General features: G+C 44.5%; 2 protein-coding genes across 3 annotated transcripts in view; one reads left to right on the forward strand and one right to left on the reverse strand.

Annotated features, from left to right (window-relative positions):
* The window catches only part of LOC308496853 (phosphatidylinositol 3,4,5-trisphosphate 3-phosphatase TPTE2-like), a gene marked incomplete at its 3' end in the record, with an annotated part of 34,467 nt that extends 32,989 nt beyond the window's left edge, over positions 1–1,478 (forward strand). Inside the window, exon 15 of the mRNA XM_081046649.1 lies at positions 1,370–1,478. Within this exon, the coding sequence (XP_080902775.1) occupies positions 1,370–1,478 (109 nt within the window). The remainder of the gene's footprint in view (positions 1–1,369) is intronic.
* Positions 1,256–20,656, reverse strand: SLC25A15 (solute carrier family 25 member 15). Of its 2 annotated transcripts, XM_081046137.1 has the most exons (8): positions 20,428–20,656; positions 18,484–18,645; positions 17,639–17,763; positions 14,805–15,063; positions 10,348–10,485; positions 8,631–8,800; positions 7,439–7,597; positions 1,256–6,018 (listed from the first exon to the last, which is right to left on the reverse strand). In XM_081046137.1, exons 3-8 carry the CDS (start codon positions 17,691–17,693, stop codon positions 5,894–5,896), a joined length of 906 nt encoding a protein of 301 aa, XP_080902263.1. In that variant the 5' UTR covers positions 17,694–17,763; positions 18,484–18,645; positions 20,428–20,656; the 3' UTR covers positions 1,256–5,893. The 2 variants fall into 2 exon arrangements, with proteins under 2 accessions (XP_080902263.1, XP_080902262.1); XM_081046136.1 differs by lacking the exon at positions 18,484–18,645.
* Positions 20,657–20,869: the final 213 nt, after the last annotated feature.

The raw sequence follows: 20,869 nt of genomic DNA on the forward strand, positions 1-20,869 counted from the left end.
GTCCTCGGTATGTGTTGATTTACTGATGACCAACCACCACCAAATTTCGTGCCAAAGTAAGACGTCATCTAGGGGGCTTCAGCTGGTGTAAAAGCTGATTGATTAACACACACATCTAGGGCAGAAGTTATAAGGCACAGTAAGACAGCTCAAAAAAATTATTAGCAGTCTCCCATTTAAAAATGGTGTCTAGTAACTAAATTGGGTACCATTTTTTAAAAAGTAATCAATTCGAAGATTATTATTCCAAAGAATCTTCTACCATATCTGGAAACTCATTCCTGAGTCTAGAAGCTCTCCATTTTTAAGTATTTGTTCTGTGGTGCTAGAAATTTGAGGTTATTGGCATCATCATACCATCTAATACAAAAGGAAAAATAATATTCAAAAACTCAAGCAGGTGAGGTTTGAAGAAGTGGTTGTGATTTTATATGGCAAGAATTGATAGCTCTCGTAAACCCTAACCTATTTTTCAAATCTGAACTGCATCTAATCATACCTCAAGTCCAGTAAGGCAACAGTAAATTGAACTTCTGACCTACACCCAAAATGCACACAGAGTTAATGGATTTTGATAGAGTGAACGTTGGATTGGATGGAAAATTTTTACCAGTTTTTTTCCTGGATGTATACAAACAATAAACTTTGACTCACTAAACAAGTAAAGTTCCTCAAATACACAGCTGAGTGGAACTTCAGCTGGTGCTATCCCTCAGAACTGGTTCTTACTAAAAGACGCAGTTTTCCTTTAAAACCCCATATTCCTATTGGTGAGGCAACACGTTAGATCACTTTTCTCCTCACTTTTTTTTTGACGCTTCTAAAGATTTCTCCAACATTTAAATTCCTATACTTCTTGGGAAAGCTGTTTTTATTAGTTATGAGATGGTTAATCAGCCTAAAATGCCAACTTCATCGTTTAGAAGACAGTATTTTACTACTGGTTTTTTTTTAAATACACATCTAGTTTCTCTGGATGATTTCTGTCACACATAGAAATTTATTTTATTAAACCCAGATGTCATTAATTCCATAAAAAGGCAATGTTAAAACAATCAGTGACATGTTATTACTGTGTGTTTGTTAATGAAGATTTTTTGCATCTCACTGGAGTAAGTGGGAGCGTTGGCTCATAAAAAGCTAACTAGGTACAGAAAAGGGGCACAGACTAACCACAGTCCGCAACGCAAATCCTTTTTAAAGTTCTAACAAGGGTACCCTACTGCATGGCTTTTTTTTTTTCTTTTTTAAGATTTTTATTAAAAATATAGCTAACATACAATATTAGTTCCGGGGTTATTGTGTGTTTTTTTTAAGTGCATGGCTTTTCTGATCCTTAAAATGTAATGATTTTTTTTTTCTATTCTAGGCTTTATCTTTCAAGAAATGAGTTGGATAATCCCCATAAAGCAAAAACATGGAACATTTACCGTCCAGAGTTTGCGGTGGAAATCTATTTTGATGACATTAAGTTGTAACTAGTACCCTATAGTAAGTGTAGCTCCCCTTCTAGAATAGAGTCATGTTCTTCCCAATCCCTGCCACATGTTTATAAATTCAGAACCTATTTTCTTGCTGGTGTTCTTATGTTTTTATATATGTACATATGTTCTTGTATATATGTTCTTGCGTCCAAGAGAAACACAGTCCACAAAAGCATTAGTTATCATTTTTAGGAACTTTGAAATAATAGTTTCCTATCAAAATAATTGAGATATTTAAATATTGTGATTTACCCCCAGGGCTCTGGGTTTATTTCATGACTTACATATTTTTGGACTAGTATTTATTCCCTGCTTTGTCTCACATTGATAATTTCAGATTAGAAAGGTAATTTCTATTTTCTTCCGCCATTTGATTTACAAACTGTTAACAAAGATCAAATTGGCAGCAAAGACTGTGAAACCCAGAGAAATGTTCACACAGCAGTGCCCATCCCCCAGCCCACGCTTTTCTCTTGCAATCCAAGCACTGCAAAAAGTGTGACAAGCTTTTCTCAGTTACACACAAAGACTGGGGAGGGTAAGAGAACCTTGGTAAACATGAAGGATAAAGAATCTTTAGTAACTTCTGCTTTTGTGTAACATCACAAGTGAAGTCAAAGGAAATCCTTGCCTAGAGAAATCTATATTTATTATTTTAAAATCCACCAAACCCCACTAACAACCAACTTCACCTAAGCTTGGGGAACTCTGAAGGAAGGTCATCTTTTCATTATAAACACTGGTTAGTCTTGTGTCCACAGGGAATCATTTTCTCTTTGGTACCAGGTGCTATTTTATTCTAAGTACCTTCACTGCTACTGTATCTTAAGGCCGTAAGATTGTCCTTGAAAACAGTTCTATTTTGCCTTTATTGAAATTATCCTTATTTGATTTTTTCTTTAATTGGCAAGGCTCTCAACAATCTCGACCAATTCTTCAGGAAGTAAAGGTAGTAACAAATGAGAAGCAGTGCTTCTGCTAAAACACACTATATTCACTCCTGAAAAAACTTGCTCTGCAAAAAGCACACACTAAGGAAAAGGTTTGTGAGGGGAAATCGTGTTTAGGGGTTTGGGGCAGACCACTCCAACCAAGCAATGTTGTAACCAGCACACTCACCATTAACCACGCAGATTGTAGCTGAGAATGTCTGGAGGTTACCACAGGGTATCTTTTAAAGGGGATTTAGAGCAGTACTATAATTGGAGAAGGGCTAGGAGGTGCCCAAGTGGGAGTAGAGCTCTGAGCCACTGGAGCTGTCATCACGGTCACTTGGAAAGCTGTGCAACAACGACAGGTGGCCTGGGTGCAGGTGCTTTCTTCTTTTCCTTCCAAATAGCCCACAAAGGCTCCCAGCTGCCAATGCAGCAGCCTAGGTGAAGGTTTTATTTGCTTTTCTGACAACAGTTATCATTCTACTCTCCCAAATCTGGGTCTCCTGGAGGAAAAGATCTTGTTGGAGGACATGCTCTCAAGTTCCTTCCATGTGATAACTATATTATTCCCTGTAATTTGTGTTACAGACACATGTGTGGTTGCAGAAAAGCTTATACAGTTTTTCCTTTAAAATTCATACCACAATAATCCATAGAGGTTAGATCAGGTGGCAGACTTGAATGGGGAAAAAAATGCTTAGTTGGCTCACTGAGGAGTAAGATCTATCGTTTTCACTACTAGCAATAAGGGGAGGAAACCCCAATTTATGAGAATCTTGCTTTTTGAAATACAGTTGGGGTTTCCTTTCCCTAATCCTCCAACATGCATCAGAATTTCTGGCAATTATGAGTTTCTCATAGAAACTTCTTAGGGCTTCCTTGGAGGTTGCTGTCTTAGAATCCCTTGAACAACTTGAGAAACTTACATATCAGAAAGACTGGTTTTCTTAAACAAAAGTTACTAAACTAGAATAGAATTATTCAAAACTTAATAGCAAGAAGTTTATTTATAAAAATAGAACAACATCCCGTCAAATCAGCCATACCACATCCACAGCCTGGTGGAGGGAGATAGAAATTCTAATAACTAGTGTATAAAAAGAACGTGTATTGTTGTCTGTTTACCTACAGTGAAGTTATTTTACATCAGAAACCCCTTAACAAAAAAACAGTGCTCATTTCAATAAAACCCTCACCTTGAAATATTACTATACATAACTCTTAACATTCCTGACAGTTGGTTCCTAGCATGCATGTAAAACACTTAAAAAAACAAAACAAAAATTCATATGCTCAAATATTAGGCAAATAATTTAATGATACAGAATACTAGAATTTCTTTAAACACAGTATTTCAAGTTACTATATTTTTGTCTGGAGTACAGATCTGAAATGGGACAAATTATACCCAAATACTGAACCATGAATTAAACAAAGAGAATGAACAATAAATGCCCGACTTAGATTTCCATTCCTTACTCCCACTCACTCATAGTTGCCTCAGACTGTTTATATTGAAGATGTTTAGTTAAATCTTTAAAGGATGACATGTGAAAAGGCCCACTGCCAACAAGGCTGAGACATGCAGACCGGCGCCAGGCGGGGGCGCCAGGCAGGGGGGCCGTGCACTCTGAAGCAGTTCACTTCCTGCTGGAAGCGAGAGCCATTTTCTATTTTGCTTCACTCCAGGCCTTTTCAGACGAAGTACCACTCAGGAGCTACGGACCATTTAAGTATGGAGAGAAAGTAAGGTAGAAACGTGGATTTCTTTCAGAGAAAAAGTAAAGGGAAGACTAGCCATAGCTCTGGGGCACATCAAGCACCACACCAGGCGTCCCCTCCCGCAATGTCTGCAGCAGCCCCCGTTTGTCAGCACCTCACTTTCCTGACCCTTTTGCTTCTGGCATATGGCTGGATTTACCAGGGAGGCTTCACGGAGAACAAAAAGCTTAAGGAGACTGGAGGTTTCACACAAGATTTATATTCTGCTGAAGGGCTACACACACGGTGTGGCCTGTTATTAACACTGCCGGCTGCTTAGGAACACTTTTTATGGAGAGAGCCCTTGCTAGTTTGGGGGCAGCGTGGAATGAGGAGGCTTCCTTTAGCGGTGACAAGAGGGACTCTCTTATGCCAAATGGCTAAAGAACAGCTGCCCATCCCCAAGTCTGTGGGAATCAGAGGAACTGGGGTTTGTGCATACGTACAACATAGCCAAATAAAAATTACGGTTTTTGTTTCATTGCTTTATAAAGTCACACTCCCCATAAAGTCATCATTAAAATTCACTGATTGCCAGTACCAAATATAAGAGGCTCCAACACTGTAAACGCATGGGGAGGAGTTATGGACTCCAAGATACATTTGAGAGTGGGTCAGCCTTGACATTACTCACTGTGTCGTGCAAACACTACGTTTTTGTGTAGTTCTGAGAAGATTCTACCCACGAATACTGTCACTCAGTCACCAGACAGGGAACAAGGACTTCTCTTGGCTTTGGCACTCTGCTCCCTGGGTGGGTTTCCAATTGGTGGAGGCAATGAGTGAGTGGTCCGACAGAATACTCTGGAATCCTGTCCAGAGACAGAAGCTAAGGGCTGCCATCAGCCACAAGGTCTTCACAAAGCATAGCAGCACACCCCCCTCCCCTCAGCCCCTTTCTCTACCTAGAGCCCAGCAGAGGGGAAGCTCTTTGGGAGAGGAGAAGAATGGAAGTTGACACAGGTGAAGGCCACGCTGTTCCCAAGGGCCTGATACTCTAGGCCACACCCAACAATATGTCAGTACAATATGATCCCACCCAGAAAATGAATGGCACTATTTTAACATTAGAGCATCTTGGAAAAATCCAGGATGCATACTCTGAAATTTAAATCAGGAACATGGACGCCATACCGGTATGCAGGTATATTCTCCTCTTTAAAATCGAGATGGTGTTTTAGTTTTCAAGCACCACAGGAAACCTTTTTAAAAACTTGAACCACTTGGTATAGTGCATGGGCTAAGTAGATTTTAAAAGAGACCCTACATCTAGAATGAGTTAAGTAATCATTTATAGCCATCTTCATGAAACAACGTTACCTGTAGGTTCTTCTGGTGAAATTGGAGATTAAACATGGAACAAAACTGTGCTTCACACGTCACCTTCCAAACCAAATACGCCGGTTAATGCAAAATCCCTGATATAACTATATTTAGCTTTTCAGATTAGGTGCAGAGGGCCAAAGGCTTATCCTGGATGTCCCACCAACGACAAGAGCAGCAACTTTTGTATTTCAGTACAATTATGGGCAGAAATTATATGATATAGGCTAGAGGTCCCTCCATAAAGTTTAAGATTTAGGATAGAAGAACAGAAGACAAAAACAAAATTCTCACGAAATCAAAATAATTCCACATTGGTCTTGTACTCCATCAAACCCTGAGATGAATTGTAGTTATGCTTGTACTTGGATCCAGGTTTGCCAGGACTCTTCAGTATGCTTCGAACTGGCTCATCATCAGCTTCCTGCTGTATTCATAGGCCAAAAATAGTGCCCCATTAGCAGGGAACGCTCGAATCATAGTAGGTTTCAGTCCAGAATATAAGGCCGTTATTCCTAGAAGACAAAAGAATGATCAAAGACTGAGATTCCCTTCCTTAGAGAGATCCCACAAAGCTGCATAGCATAGATATTTTTATACTTGCAAATCCAGACAATAGCACTAAAAACCAACAGGTGACAAAAGGATTTATTTCCAGGTTTCCCTTGACTAATAGAACTAAATAGACTAATAGAAACAGGACATCAGGTCTTCCAGCAAAGTTGGGTCATGCTCAGAAAGCATACAGCGATCTCATGCCTGTTTAACTCCTAGTAAATGGATCGGGTAGAGCTAAGCCTCACGTGGGCAAACAGAAGGCAGCCACAGGCCGTAGTAGCTTTGCAGTTTCTCCAGGGGGGCAGGAGCCATACGCCAATGGGCCAGAGGAAACAGTGCTGGTATGGAAGTCGGAAGTCGGAGACCCGTTTCTACTTTTAGTGCTGCCCAGGGTGGTTATGAAGATGGAATTAGATAAAGGAGGTAAGTACTTCATAAGTACTTTGTAAAACTATAAATTGTTATGTAAATTTAAAGGGATTACATTTAGTAACATACAAGGTATCTGTACTCTATTTGGGATACTATAGAAACAGTTTGTGCATACTGATACTGTGCTCTGTTTTAAAATCAAGACAGAGGGGTTGACATTCCAAGCTTTAAGAGTACATGTTATAGTACATGTTAGAAGGGCAGATCTTTACTCACTAGTAGCATAAAATTGGCTTTACACAAATTTGAGTAGGAAATCTTCATCCTTCTGCATAACTCTAAACATTGATAGAATATCACCTTTATTATTTTTTTTTCACTTTGCAAGGTAAGTTTTATTTATTTATTTATTTATTTATTTAATTTTTAAAAATTTATTAGTTTCAGGTGTACAACACAAGGTAATACTTAGACGTTCATCATTTATATCCCTCACACTGTGAACCCCCCTCCCCCCATCCACTATCCCTCTGACCTCACACCGAGCCATCACATTATCACCTTTAGAAATTACTTAATGTATTTTTAATTCTAGAAGTCCTAGCATTAAGGATGTTGTACATTCTTTTAAATCCCTTAGTGGTTCTCTTAGGGTCATCTTCTGATAATATCTATATTACGTAAAATAAGTGGTGCTAACTTTGAAACATCCCCTTAAGGTCCATATTTTAATAATTCCCGCCACGCTATTTAGTACAAAGAATCCTAAAAGGTACCTGGCACAGCAGTTAGGAATAAGAACTTGAAACATCCTTGAAAATAATTAAAGTAAGCTAAAGAACAGGGGTTGGAAACAAATCCACAAACATGGATTAATATACAATGCTAGAAAGGGATATGAGGCAGGGGGACGAGAGCAATGATACATAACTTCGACAAGACTAGCAGTGAAATGACCTGTCACTCTATACATACCTACCCTGTTTCTGCAATTAGCAGACTCACCTTCATTTTTTACAACACTTATAAAGGTTCCAATAAATCCTGCCTGTTTTCCAGACATGGAAAGAACTTGAATTCTGGACTTGATACAATCCACTGGGTAAACAGCAAGCCAGAGGCAGATTCCACCAACTCCACCACTTAACATCAAAGGGACGGGGCCTAGAGAAGAACATTAGCAAACAGTGTTTTGTCTCAAGAATGGCTGATGTGACATTTCTAGAGGTCAAGGTAGAAGTGGCCGCAGGTAGATGCAAATACAAATGCTAACGCTGTGGAACACAGTTCTCTGAGGCAACTGCCAAAGCTCTAAGAGCACAGTTTCCGTGTGGTAGTCTGGGTCTACCCCTCATCTCGCCAGGACCGGAAGCCCTAGTGAGGGTCATATTTAGGCTGGTCAGTGTGATGCTGTGGCCCTCCTGCTCTGTCCTTGAGGGCTGGTCCACACACAACCAGCAGGCCCCCGGGAGCATGGCAGTGCCCTACCAGGATGAATGAGACTGGAGACCATTGAAACATAGGTCGTATCTTCAACTTTCTCACTCTGAAGTTCTTTAATATTTTAATGCCCAACAGCCCCGATTCTTCCTTTACCACAAAAAACCAAAGTTGTCTTACTAAATGCAACAGTTAAGCCTGGGAGCTGGACTATGCCCAGAAGAGGTCCAAAACACGGACGGGAGGTATTTAAGAAAAAAGTGATCACACTCATGAGAGCTAAACACTGATATGTTGTGTCAAGCAGCTAAATAGGATAAGTTAGAAAGAACTACACTTTTCACTGTTTTCAAAATAGTATCAAGATTTATTACCAAGCTTTAAGCTTATTGCAAGATGATTTATAGGTGATTTACCCACATATTGCTGATTTCCCATAGGGAAAGTAATTTCTGTATTTCCTCACCCCTAAAATGGAGCCAGAACAAATTAACAAATATTATTCCAGTAAAGAAGTTTGGGATGTACTGCTTCAGCCAGTCCTGAGGAAATTACCAAGCCCAGCGGAAGGTGCCGGCAGTCACCAGCGCCACCCAGAGGAAGGTGCCCGCAATCGCCAGCTCCCCGTTGCTTTCCAGCATCCCGAAATCCCAGTGCCAGGCGAACTGGCCACAAGGGGGCGCATTTTTGCATGGAATCTGCAGCAACCACACCATTGGAAAGCTGACACCATCAAACCTAATGAAAACCCATTTACCTAGTTCATCTTTTGAGCCCCCTGATGCAAAAAACGATCGGCTCAGTTCATAGCCGCCGAAGAAGAAGAAATAGCCCGGTACTTCTCGAAGTAAAGTGCTTGAGAGTCCATGGTAAAAGCCCAACGGGCCATCCTTTCTGAGGATACTCTTCACGACAGACCAAACTGTACTGGGAGGAGAAAGAGCTGGAGTGTTAAGGCAGGTGGGGGAGAAAGGACAACAATCGCAATTGCACCCAATCACAGAGCTGATTCAACTCTTGAAAGGAAGCAGCTCGTTTTAGAAAGAGAAGAACCAGAATTCTGAGAATAAAAGCTTTATGGGGGAAGGAAATATCTCAGAGAAGTATAGATAAGATTATAACAAGTTTCATCACCTTAACTGTTTATTGTATGGTAAAGAAATTTTACCTACATGGATTCATACATTTCTAGAAGTCATATTATCCATGATGTAGAGGAGCTAATGCCCATTTTTTCCACAGTGAATAAGTGAAGTTACAATAAGGAGAATCCAAACTCAGCAAGAATAAAATGGTATTGTATTTGCCCAGTCCTTTACTTCCCTCAATTCCTATTTCCTCAATCTTTCTTTAGATGTATGTTTTGAGGAAATTTGTCCAGGTGTTTCAGGAGTCGTTTTGTTTTGTGTGAATGCAGGGAAATGAGCAAGGGAGTAAATGTTACTTGAAAGCAAGACCAAAGAAATTCTAGGAACTGAGTTTCAATTCCTGAGAGGCAAACACTAAGACTGTAGTTCTTGGAGAGGCAGGTATGCCAGAATTTTTATTTTGAGCAGATCAGAGTCCTGCAGCAGCCAAATGCAGGACACTTGCCCTCTAGGCTCCTCTTCCTGATGCTATGTGCCATGGAAGATTTAGTCCCTGGAACAAGAGCACCAGATGCCAGAAAACCACATACTTGGGCGCAGCTTGGTGAACCCCTAGCTTCTCCCTTTGTTCTCAGCAGGTGACCAGGCTTGGACCAATGAAGGTAAGCCCTGAGGTGGTAAAGGCCACCTGCTTTTAATGATTATCTCCGTCTGAGGACTTCAGAAGGCTTCTCAGGCATTACCCATTAGCCAGGTCCTTCCAGCAACACCACTCTCATTCTAATGAGAATGTGACAAAGGAATCCAACTCGACACAATCAGCCAGCCTTCCAATCCAAGTCTTAACCCCAAACTACCACATACCCTTGTGTGGGCACTTCTATACCTAAAATACAGTCAACCAACACTTACTTTTGTGCAAAGTGTCCATTTGCCTAAGTCCTTCGGAGCTAACAATAACTTTCTTTAAAAATACCTTAAGCTACTTCCCAGGGATGTGAGGGCAACTTTCTAGGAGCTGTTAATGTTTTATTTCTTAACCTGGCCACTGGTTACAAAGGCATGTTCGCTTTGTGACTATTTATAGAAACCCACACTAATGGTTTCTGTGCATCCAGACTTCAATAAAAAGTTTTAAAGATTTATACTTTTGGAGCTCTGTGGGGTATTAAATATCTGTCAGGTGGGGTGATGGGTCCAACCATCACACACAGTCCGTTCAGAAAATTATCCTCTGACTGGTAGGGGAAAATATTCCAGAAACACATTTTGAAGTACATAACTCTGTTTTTTTCTCTGCCACTTAATTTTAGTACAATATAAAATTACAAAATACTCAATACACTAAGGCAACAGAGACCTACAGTTAGCGCCCGGGGTGCTTACTTCTGGCTTTGGGCTATCTTTCCTGACATCTCCATTTCGTACATGGTCTGTAGCCGGCACTTCACAAGCTCAGTGGGGCAGAGCACCAGTGCAGCAAACGCAGAGGCGAAGGAACCGGCAGCTGCATTCTGCAGATCACTGAAAAGACACAGCACAAGAGGCCAATTACCTGTCCTGTTACTCATTCACTCAGCACTCACCATGCTGAAACACTTCAGCGTTAGAGGACAGCGAATATGAACGGAGAGAAACACTTCCTGGGTGCCCTCCAGGATCTTGCATCTATGGATGCCATAGCCCTGGGAAGCTGACAGCAACACCACAATTTCCATATGGGGAAAATGACTCTTAAAGGTGATACATATGTGCTCAAAGTCACGCAGCTACTAAGTGGCGATGCTAGGATTCAAACTCAGGATTTGCCTGACTGCAAAATCCATGCTCTTTTTATTGGGCACAGTGCTGCGGACCAAATATTTGTGTCTCCCATCCCCAAATTCCTATGTTGAAGCCTTACCCCAATGTGATGGTATTTGAAGGGGGGGGACTTTTGGGAGGTAACCAGGTTTAGATGTAGTCTTGAGGGTGGAGCCCTTATGTGGGATTAGTTCTCTTATAAGAAGAGACCAGACAGAGAACCAGTTTGCGCGCTCATTCATTCTCATTCTCTCTGTCTCTCCCTCCCTGCCGCCCTCCCTCCCTCTCCCATGCAGAAAACAGCAAGGTGTCCGTCTGCAAACCAGAGAGAGGGCCCCCACCAGATCCTGAATCAGTTGCCACCTTGATCTTGGACTTTCCAGCCTCCAGAACTGTGAGAAACAAATGTTTGTTGTTTAAGCCAGGCAGTCAATGGTATTTTGTTATAGAAGCCAGAATTAAGACACCCAGTAATATACAAAACATGGAGAGGAGGAAAAAAATTACTCATAGTCCTACCTCTCCAAAACAGGCACTATTAATACTTTGGTATATTTGCCACTACGCTTTAAATAAAAAGGGTTCTGAGGTCATCCCTACTTGCCCAAAATCCAACCTGGAGCAACCAGACATGTAATGTAACTGACACAGATGAAAATCCAGGATAAACTGTTAATCAAAAAGTTGCTCATTCCAAAAAGATTTCCCAGGTCAGCTGATGACCTTCTGACCTCCGCAACGATGCAGAGGGCACAAGGACAGTGTGACGATGCTGGAGGAGAGTGGGAAGCCCATGTGGGTCAGCCAGCTCAGCAGCTGTGGGTAAAATGGTTAAGCTGGAAATGTAAGTGGAGGAATGAATGCACATAAACACAAAACCAGAAGTACTCCCCTAGTCTCACAGCCATTCAGTACCACCAGCCACAGTCACCAGCAGGGCTGTGAAACTGGAATCCAATACAAGTTCAAGAATATGGAGGAAAGTCTAAGAAACAAATTACCAGGAAAACCTCCCTGAGAGTTCATGGGGGTCAGAAAAGAAGACCCTCTCCAAATCCCAAGACAGCGTTTCATCCTGGGAGCACAGGTCACATACGGAGCAAAACAACCCCTCATTGGGCAGAAGGACTGTGCCACTCACAGCAGGACATCTGGCTCCCTGAGGCTCACCCGTTATATGCCAGCATCCTGCTGTCACTAAACTACTAGCCCAGATTCCCAAACGCCCCTCGGGGAAATCCCCTCCGCTGACAGCCCCAGGCAGAGAGATCCCCTCACAATTGTTCTCCAAATTCTGAGCAAAAGCTAAATAGACCTACCACATTCAGTTGTCCTAAAGTTCCAATAAACTAATAGTTACATAAACAGATGTCAAACATTAGTGTATAATCAAGGGCCGCCTCCAATTCTGGCCCCAATGTCCCCTGGTGGCCTGGCCTTGGTGCTGCGGATGGACGTGTGGTAGGTGTCAGGTCTCAGACGGCTGGCTTGGAGTTGGCTTTCACTCTGGAGGAAGGTGCTTGCAATATGGACTTCCTTTTGATTTTAGAGAATAAGACATTGGACCCTTTCCAGAGAGAGATACACAACTGTGCGGACACTCGTGTGAAAACTGTCCGCCACTTATCTCATTCCTTCCCACTCCATTCCTGCTTAGCTTGGTTGTCAAAACCAAAGCTTGAAATAGTTTCCGCTATCTTTCAGCCAGCTTGCAGATCCATACTTGGCCTCCTTCGGGGACTCTCTGTCAACCTGCTGACAGGCTACAGGCAATTAGGGTCATGAACCAATTTGCCAAGATGGCTGGAACAAAGGTAGCATCAGTAAATGTAGCCGACCAGTCAATCTAAGGTGCAGTAATGGCTCGCATGCCTGAACAAACACGAAGCGTGTTGTTATGTTGCAACAACAAGGCCAGATCAGATCTGCAGTGGACTTTGGCTTTCTAATAAATACTTTCACCTACCAGTGCACTAAATGAGGTCCATGGGCCCCAGCTGTGCCTAAAGTATAAGCGTTTAGAGGTGGAATTGAAATGACAACAGGTGTCGGATGGGATTTGGTAAGAATCAACTATCACCCGTTCGACAAACATGTACCTGAACACTCCTGGCATGTAAGACCCCATCCAGCCAAAGTTCAAAGGAGGACACCATTCGGGGCAGTGTTCAAATCGGGAACAGACAAATATTTACAGTATTACTGCAGAAATTCACAACAGGTTCTCACAAGCAGTTCTTTCCTCTCACTGCTTCTGCTTATTAATCTTTTCTCTAGATCCAACCCCTACACAATATTCCAGAGCCCCAGCAGTGTTCATGGAAAGACTGCTGGACGGGGACTCAGAAGACACAGGCTTGAGTCCTGGCTCTCTGTCATTAACCCGTGATCTTGAGCATGTAGTATCTGCACTTCATTTCCCCATCTATAAAACAGTACACCTGCTTTGCTCCTTTCACAGGACCAGAGAGAGGGCCCCCACCAGACCCTGAATCAGTTGCCACCTTGATCTTGGACTTGCCAGCCTCCAGAACTGTGAGAAACAAATGTTTGTTGTTTAAGCCAGGCAGTCAATGGTATTTTGTTATAGAAGCCAGAATTAAGACACCCAGTAATATACAAAACATGGAGAGGAAGAAAAAAAATTACTCATAGTTCCACCTCTCCAAAACAGGCACTATTGATACTTTGGTATATTTGCCATTATGCTTTAAATAAAAAGGGTTCTGAGGCCATCCCTACTTGCCCAACATCCAAGCTGGAGCAACCAGACATGTAACATACATGGCAGAGCTGTGTAAACTCCAAGGCGGCATTTCCCCAACAGGTGACAAGCAAACACTGTTCTACGGGATGAAAAAGAAGAAGAATGCAAGTTCAAAAAAGAGGAGAGTACAGGGTGAGGCCAAGGGGAATAGGAGGGTTTCTTTCCTGCAGGAAATCTCAGGTGGTTGCTCACCATTTCCCATCTTCTCCCCAGTGGGTCCTTCTCTAAGGACGCCGGAAACTCACACACCAGGTGCCCTCAGAACAGTCTCTCCCTTGGGTGGGCCGAGCTACAGTCACAACAGACTGTTCCTGTCAGTGTCTCTCATGGGAAACCTCACTCTCCTGGTCGTCTCCTGCTTATTTCTTTCCTTCCTCTTTTTCCTGACCCCGTCTGTGCTGGAGGGTTCTAGGGTCAGTGCTCAGCCCTCCATGGACACTGTCTCTCTGAGTGAGCTCATCCAGTCCCAAGCCTTTAAACGACAGCTTCTCCCCATCAAGACAGAATGCTCGCGTACACAAGGGCATATCTTTAGATCTCTAGGCTTGTCCAGAGTACATTTCTGAACAAACGGAACCTACTTTAGTTATGTAAGACCTGTAGATGCAATAGGATTTCCAATTCCCACCAAAACAACCAAAAAGACTGTCCTTTGCAACTACAAAGCTGATGGAATACTTTTAAATGATTTAAAAAATAAGTCAGTGCTCAAAAAAGGCAAGGCTGAACATCCCGGTGAATTCCTTTTAGTCTCCGTATAATAAATACCCAAGGATGACAGGCCAAAGTCTGATTGATGTTCAGGCCAGACTCGGCCAAAGAAAACAGTACGTTCACCTGTGTTTTCTCAGATGCTTCTGACCCCTCCTAAACTTCCAAGTTTCTCCTCAAACCTACTGGGTTCAGGCGACTTCTTCCAGGACTCTGTATTGTGCTGAGTAGAACTTAAACCTTGGGTCACAAGTTGCTCTGTAGTTTCTGTGCAGCACTTCTGCCCACCAGAAAAGTGGCACCACCGTCAGCATCTGAGAAGCACTCTCCTGAAGAATGCCGACGTGAGGGGGCCTCCTTTTCCCAGTGCATCGGCAATTCTCCCTTTGTGTAATGCAACTGTGTATTTCAGTACCATGACAACACGTTCATCATCAGGAAGAAATTATTTTTTTAAAAAGAAAACATTCTTCCCCGTCAAGTATCATAAAAACCTTGACTATATAACAGGGTTGTTGCTATTTTTTAACAAACCAAGAAAGTGTCAGTGTCCTCAGCTCACCTCAGCTTTGCCTGCCGGTCCAATCCCACCACTTTCCGCACCACCTGTTGGCAGAAGCCGTAGCACATGAAGAGGACAGAGTTCTCGGCGATGTTGGCGATGAGCGCTGGGCTGGTCCCCTTGTAGAATCCCCGGAAGCCCACCTGGGAGTACGTCTTCAGGCAGCAGTCGGTGAGGCCTCTGTACAGGTCGGGGAATGTCTGCATCTTCACTTTCATCGTGTCGAATGGCTGCCCAGTCAGAACACATGCTGTGCCCCCTGCAACCAGGACAGAAGTCTTCTCCAGCACGAGTCTACGGCTGTGTTTTAGAGTGCAGCCTTGATAACCCATGGAAATGAGGGACAGGCAGCCACCCCAGTGCTGACCTCTGCTTCATCTCATTTTGACCTCCTGCCCCCCAAATCTTCTAGCCCAGTGCGATAAACAATGTATGTGCCCAGCACCCAGCTCCAGCCCTGAAGTTCACATGGTAGAGGAACAGATGTGTGCTCCACATTCAAAGCCACCAGATGTAAAGCTGTGGCATGTGTTTAGCAGCATTGGCAATGGGGTCAGAGAAACCTGAGCTTAAAGCTTGGCTCTGCTGTATCTTCCACAAACAAGTGGTTAATAGCAGTTACTGTGTGTGTGTGTGTGTGTGTGTGTGTGTGTGTGTGTGTGTGTGTGTGTGTAGCCATATAAAAAGGGAGGGAAAGTCTGGGAAGAGTTAATCACTCCTCTTTGCCTGATGACTAGCAGAAAAACAACAAAGCAATAGATAAAGAAAACTGAGTGGCTAATTAATCCCTGAAGAGTTAACTATTTGACCCTCTAGAAAAGCCTCTTATTTGGATACTACCAATGAATGATTTGTATTGAGATAGTGAATGGACTGAAACATACCTTTGCTTAGCAAAAATCATCTATTTATTTGCTTTTATACTGTAAGAGAAATATAGCAAATCTGAATAGCATTAGATTACTTCAAGAAAAATTCTGAATGTGAGAAAAAGACCTAAAACCACTCTGTAACATCCCCAGAACCTGGACTGGGTCAGAATTTTTGGAACTGCCACTGGTTAGTGTTTCCACTTTCCTTGGACCAGCAAGGACGCCATACGTATCTCGGATGTCCTCTGCTTGAGTCAGGAAACATAACCACTGGATGAAGTTATTAAAGCCTCATCAACACTGAAAAGAAGGCTTACATAAAATATTTAAGAAACAAACTCACAAAGACAACAGAACGAAGGTTACCAGAGGGAAAGGGGGTGGGGAGGATGAAGAGGGCAAAGGGGTCAAACATACGCAGGAAGAAATGCCTACCAACATTATCAGGAAAAGTAAATGCTAGCAGTTACAAGAGCCCCATACATGGTCATACTATTATAAAAAGGCAGTTACCAGCAAATGCCTTACAACAATACTGCTGTAATTTATAGATCTAAAATGTACTGTAAATTATAAACGTGGCACCCACATACCTGTCCACACAAATGGCTTTCTAGGAAAAGGTAAGCTTTTCAATTCTATCACAACAGATGTGACATCTATGGTAGACTGACTCAAGGCGGATATTTAATTCCAAAAGCTGAAAATTTCTCATATGGCTAAATATCCGCCTACTGCTGATACCAAATGGTTCCACTGTTTCCATGTTAATGTCTGAATGTGGCATGGATGTGTGGAGGGAGGGGTACAGCTCACTGCCACAGCAGGGTGAGGGGCTGACCCAAAGCACACAGCAGGCAAGAGGCCACTGGGGTGGAACCCAGGCAGCCCTTAGCTTCCCCTTCTCCGCAGGCGGGACACACCTTGGCGGCTAACCTGGAAGCCAGAGCCTTTGTTCTGCACTTCTTAATCAGTGTCTGCAAAGCCATGTCTCTAGCCTTCCTCATTAGCCTACCTTGGCCGACTTTCGGTTCATGGGAAAATATTCTGTTCTCTGAACAGCAATTTCTTTCTTACAATGAAGCGAAAGACAGGACGAGAGGAGGTGGCTGTCTGATTGCACTTGATCTGTTGACCTGTGAGGTCCTACTGGATAAGAAGACAGGGGACAACCTACCCCTCAGCTCCCACTCCTGGGAGCTGCAACCCATTATAAGAATTGGTGTGGGAGGCAAGGGTAAAACGGGGTTTTCATCTGGAAAGTCTGAGCATTTGAGTGCTTTCTCCAGCGCTAACATAACACAGGAATCTGGAGAACCAGTTACCAGCCATGCACTTCCCATTCTGTCCTTTGCGTCAGGCTGAGCAAAGGTGATCTTTGGAAAAAGCGTGGCCTGTGTGTTGCAAGCACTGCCTGGGAGTACTTACCTGTGCCCCGTGGGGCCACAGTGTGCCCAGGGGCTCAGCCCTAAGCCCAGCCCACCCTTCCCCAGCAAATCCTAGGGCCTCACGTTTCCTTCCAGGGCTTTAAGACACAGTGAACGTCAGTCTTGTTTACCAAAGACAATGCTAAAGGATGTCCTCCTTTCTTTCCTCAGCAGTGATGAGGACAGTCACTGGAATTCCTTAGAGAGATGGCACTGTTGTTTTTGTACTGCAAGGGCTGTGAAGACTGCCAGGCTTGGACTGGAATCCCAAGTCACCTGCAAATTCCAGCTGTGTGACAATGGACAAGGGCCTTCATCTTGGAGCTGTGATGTTTTCCAGCTATAAACCGGGAATCTTGGGAACTACCTTCTCCTGTACTCGGAACCCAATATTACACTTCTATTACATAGATTCATTCCAAGTTAAAGCATATTGCTTCTGGGGCGACAAAGGTATTATTTTCACCACACTTTCCCTCGCTATCACTTGTAGAAGGTACTTAAGGAGGAGAAGATGGGTTTATTCAGGGATTACCTGCAGCCCCTGCCGTGAGGTCAATGGCAGCTTGTATGGCAGGATTGGACTTCATGTTCGCCCACTCTTCTGCTGGGCTCCGTGAAAGGCAATTCCTTGGAGCTTATGACGAGCACCTCATACCCCTGAGTGGAGACAAAAGTTCACATCAGCCGGGCTTCTGCTGCCTCCCTTTTTCTAGGCCTGCTGACTGGTTAATGGACCTGAATTTCCAGGAGCCAAGAAATTAGCTCTACATTACACCAAAGGGAGTGGACTCAAGGTGCTGCAACTTAGCGATTGGCCTTCCTTTGTCCCTGCTCACCACCTCCGCACAAAAAGCTCACAGATCAAAAATCTTCCTTGAGTTATCAGTGCTACAGCCACTGGTGGGGGGCACTCGAACCAACCTTTCTGAAACTCTTAGAAACAAATGCCACATAAGGGAGCCAGCCACAGATGTCCCAAGCCACCTCAAAGTAGTTTTTCAGAGGCCTACGTTGAACCATCAGTCCACCAGGCTCAGTTCTAAACTCAGACAGAAGCCTGTGCTGAGTCCCTAAGAAGAGGTCACAAAACAGCTGGCCTGGAAAGAAACAGGAGCTCTGCCTGGGTCGAAATGCCTATTCTGCCACCAACAGGGTAGCCCCCTAAAGCTGGAGGTCCCCATCTATACAAGGTAAATAATAAAGGTATTCTCATTATAATACAAAGACAATCATAAATAGCTATGTGGGACAGATGTGATGATGAACTGTGACCATGCATCGAGAGTCCTTAGAACAGCTACCAAGCACAGCACTAAACATCACTGTTGTCCTTAGTCCCCTCCAGACTTTCTCAATGGTAATATGCACACAAATCACCTGGGAATCTTGTTGAATTGCAGATTCTTATAGGCCTCAGGTGGGACCAGAAATGCTGCCAGTCCCGACTTGCCAATAATGCCTGACCACCAGGCACACCTTGAGAAGCAACGGCTGGTCCTTTGTGTTCCAGATTTGCTTGATAAGAACCACCTGGGGCACCTGTTAAATATTCAAAGAACTAGGCTTCACTCCTGGAAATCTTGATTCAGTAGGTATGGGCTGGAGCCTAAGAAGTTTGTAAAAACTAGAGCCTACTCCTCTACCTTTAGACAAAAATCAACTATTGCTGAGGCATGGACTTAGAAAAAGGAAGATTAACGTAGAAGATTAAAGTAACCAACTCAGCAACCGAGTCTGTATGATTTTCAAACTATGTAAGTGACTTTTCTGTGAACAACAAGGAACAGTTTTTATTCCACATTACACTGAAGACCTGTGTGACCCTAGTCGGGCTACCTCTCCGAGGACGGGATGGGCAGGCTGGATCATTTGATGAACACCACCGTCATCCTAAATGTAGTGGAAAATTTTAGCCACCAAGAAGTTTTTTAACCAATTGACGCATGTTGCCAATGACCACACACGAAGAATCTTACATTCTTTACAAAAACATTTAAAACCAGCAACAACAAAAGCACAGTATTCAAAGCAACTAACTTTGAAGCACAAGACAACAATTTAATGTTACCGCTAGGCCTGGAGAGGCAGTACCAATTACTGAGGTTCATAAGTTGGTGATATCTGTTGAAGGATATCAAGGTCCTAATCTCATCTCCTCCTTTTGCAGATGGAAATTTGAGGCCAGAGGAAGATGAACTGTGATTGCATCAAGGAGTCACACAGGGCACGTCCAGTACGGCCTCTCTGTGTTCCCTCTTTTTCGTAAGGACGTTTTCTTAGTAAGATCTGCTGCGCCTTTCTTCTGTGTCATCACCGTGACTCCAACCCCTTTAGGTAAGCCAAACTTAAACACATCAAATCCTACAAATAACTACTTGTAGAACTATTAGGATAGTAAACGGTGATGGGAATTAATAGATTAACTCAAAGTGTGGGTAATTGATTCAAATTACACATAGCTTTGGTTTGAAAGAGACATGGCTTGGAAGAAGCAAGACTGATCACCGTGAGTTACAACTGATTCGTGACCTTCAGAGCCACCTGGATATAAAAACAAAATCCTTTCAGCGTCTCTTTACCCCCCCCCCCCCAAAAACGACACCAGGGTCCGACTTCAGGAGAGAGACAACAGAGCTAACCATACATCTTAATTGTTCTCTGGGGAAATTAATTTTTCTTGTAGGAGAATCCATGAGGCTGCATTGTCCACCAGGTAAACAGGCTGCTACGGGAAGATTCTAGCTTCAGGCTAAAGGTGGCGCGGTAGGAGGCCGCCCGCCAGCAGTTACTAGAGCTCGGGCGTTACTAGAGCTCGGGCAGAAGGGCGTAGGGACGAAAACCAGCCTTGCCACTAAGCGGGCAAGGCTCCCCTCCCCCGGGACCTCGGGATCCTCGTCATCCTCGTCCGCACCAGGGGCATTTTAAGGAGACGAGTTGCAACTTTCTCTTCCCGGCTCTGAACGCTCCCTGACCGCCCAGCAACCTGCATGAGTCTTCCATTCATTAGCGCCTCCGTCCCCCCCAGGGCTCGGGCACAGACGGCCCGGAGACTAGATGACACGAGAAGAGGGCAAGGGATGGCAACATTTCCCAGCAAGTGGTTACGGCGGACAAGAGGCCGCGCAGCTCGAGAGTCTCCGCCGATCCCCAGGGCAGCGCCCGGGCGACGGGCGCCCGCGGGTCCCTGGGCACGTGTGCCGCGCGCTGGCCGCTCCCCCAGCTGCCCGGGAAGGTCACGCCGCCCGGACACCCAGGCCCGCCCGCTTCTCCCTCCCGGCCGGTCCCCTGCAACCCGCGAGCGCCGGGCCGGGCCGCTCTCACCGCCGCGCCAGCAGGCTGCGTCCGGCTCGGGCTCCGCTGCCTGTGCTGGTCTCTACCTCCGTGGCAGGGGCGGCCGCTTCACCCCCACGTGGGCCCTGGGCCGCGGGCCGCGGGTGGGCCCTCCGCCCCGCCCCCGGGAGCCCCGCCGGGCTCGAGAGCGCCCCCGCGGCTGGGGCGGGCTACGGCCCGCGAACGGAGGCCGGCGGGCGGCGGGGAGCAGCGCGCACGGGCCGCGGGGCCTGCCTGGGCTGCCGGGGCTGCGGCGCACAGGGCCCCGCCTCTGAGTTGCTGTCTTTCCCCTGGATGCCCCGAGGCCCCCGCGAGGCTGACTCTAGTTAGAGCTCAGGGCGGGGGCTGGGGGGGTTGGATGTTCCGAGGACTGACAAAAGTCTTTAGGCTGGTTAACCTTGCTAGAACTGGGATCAAGGCCTTAATTTTCAAT

Source organism: Rhinolophus hipposideros (genome assembly GCF_964194185.1).
Source record: "Rhinolophus hipposideros genome assembly, chromosome: 4".
Classification (NCBI taxonomy): domain Eukaryota; kingdom Metazoa; phylum Chordata; class Mammalia; order Chiroptera; family Rhinolophidae; genus Rhinolophus; species Rhinolophus hipposideros.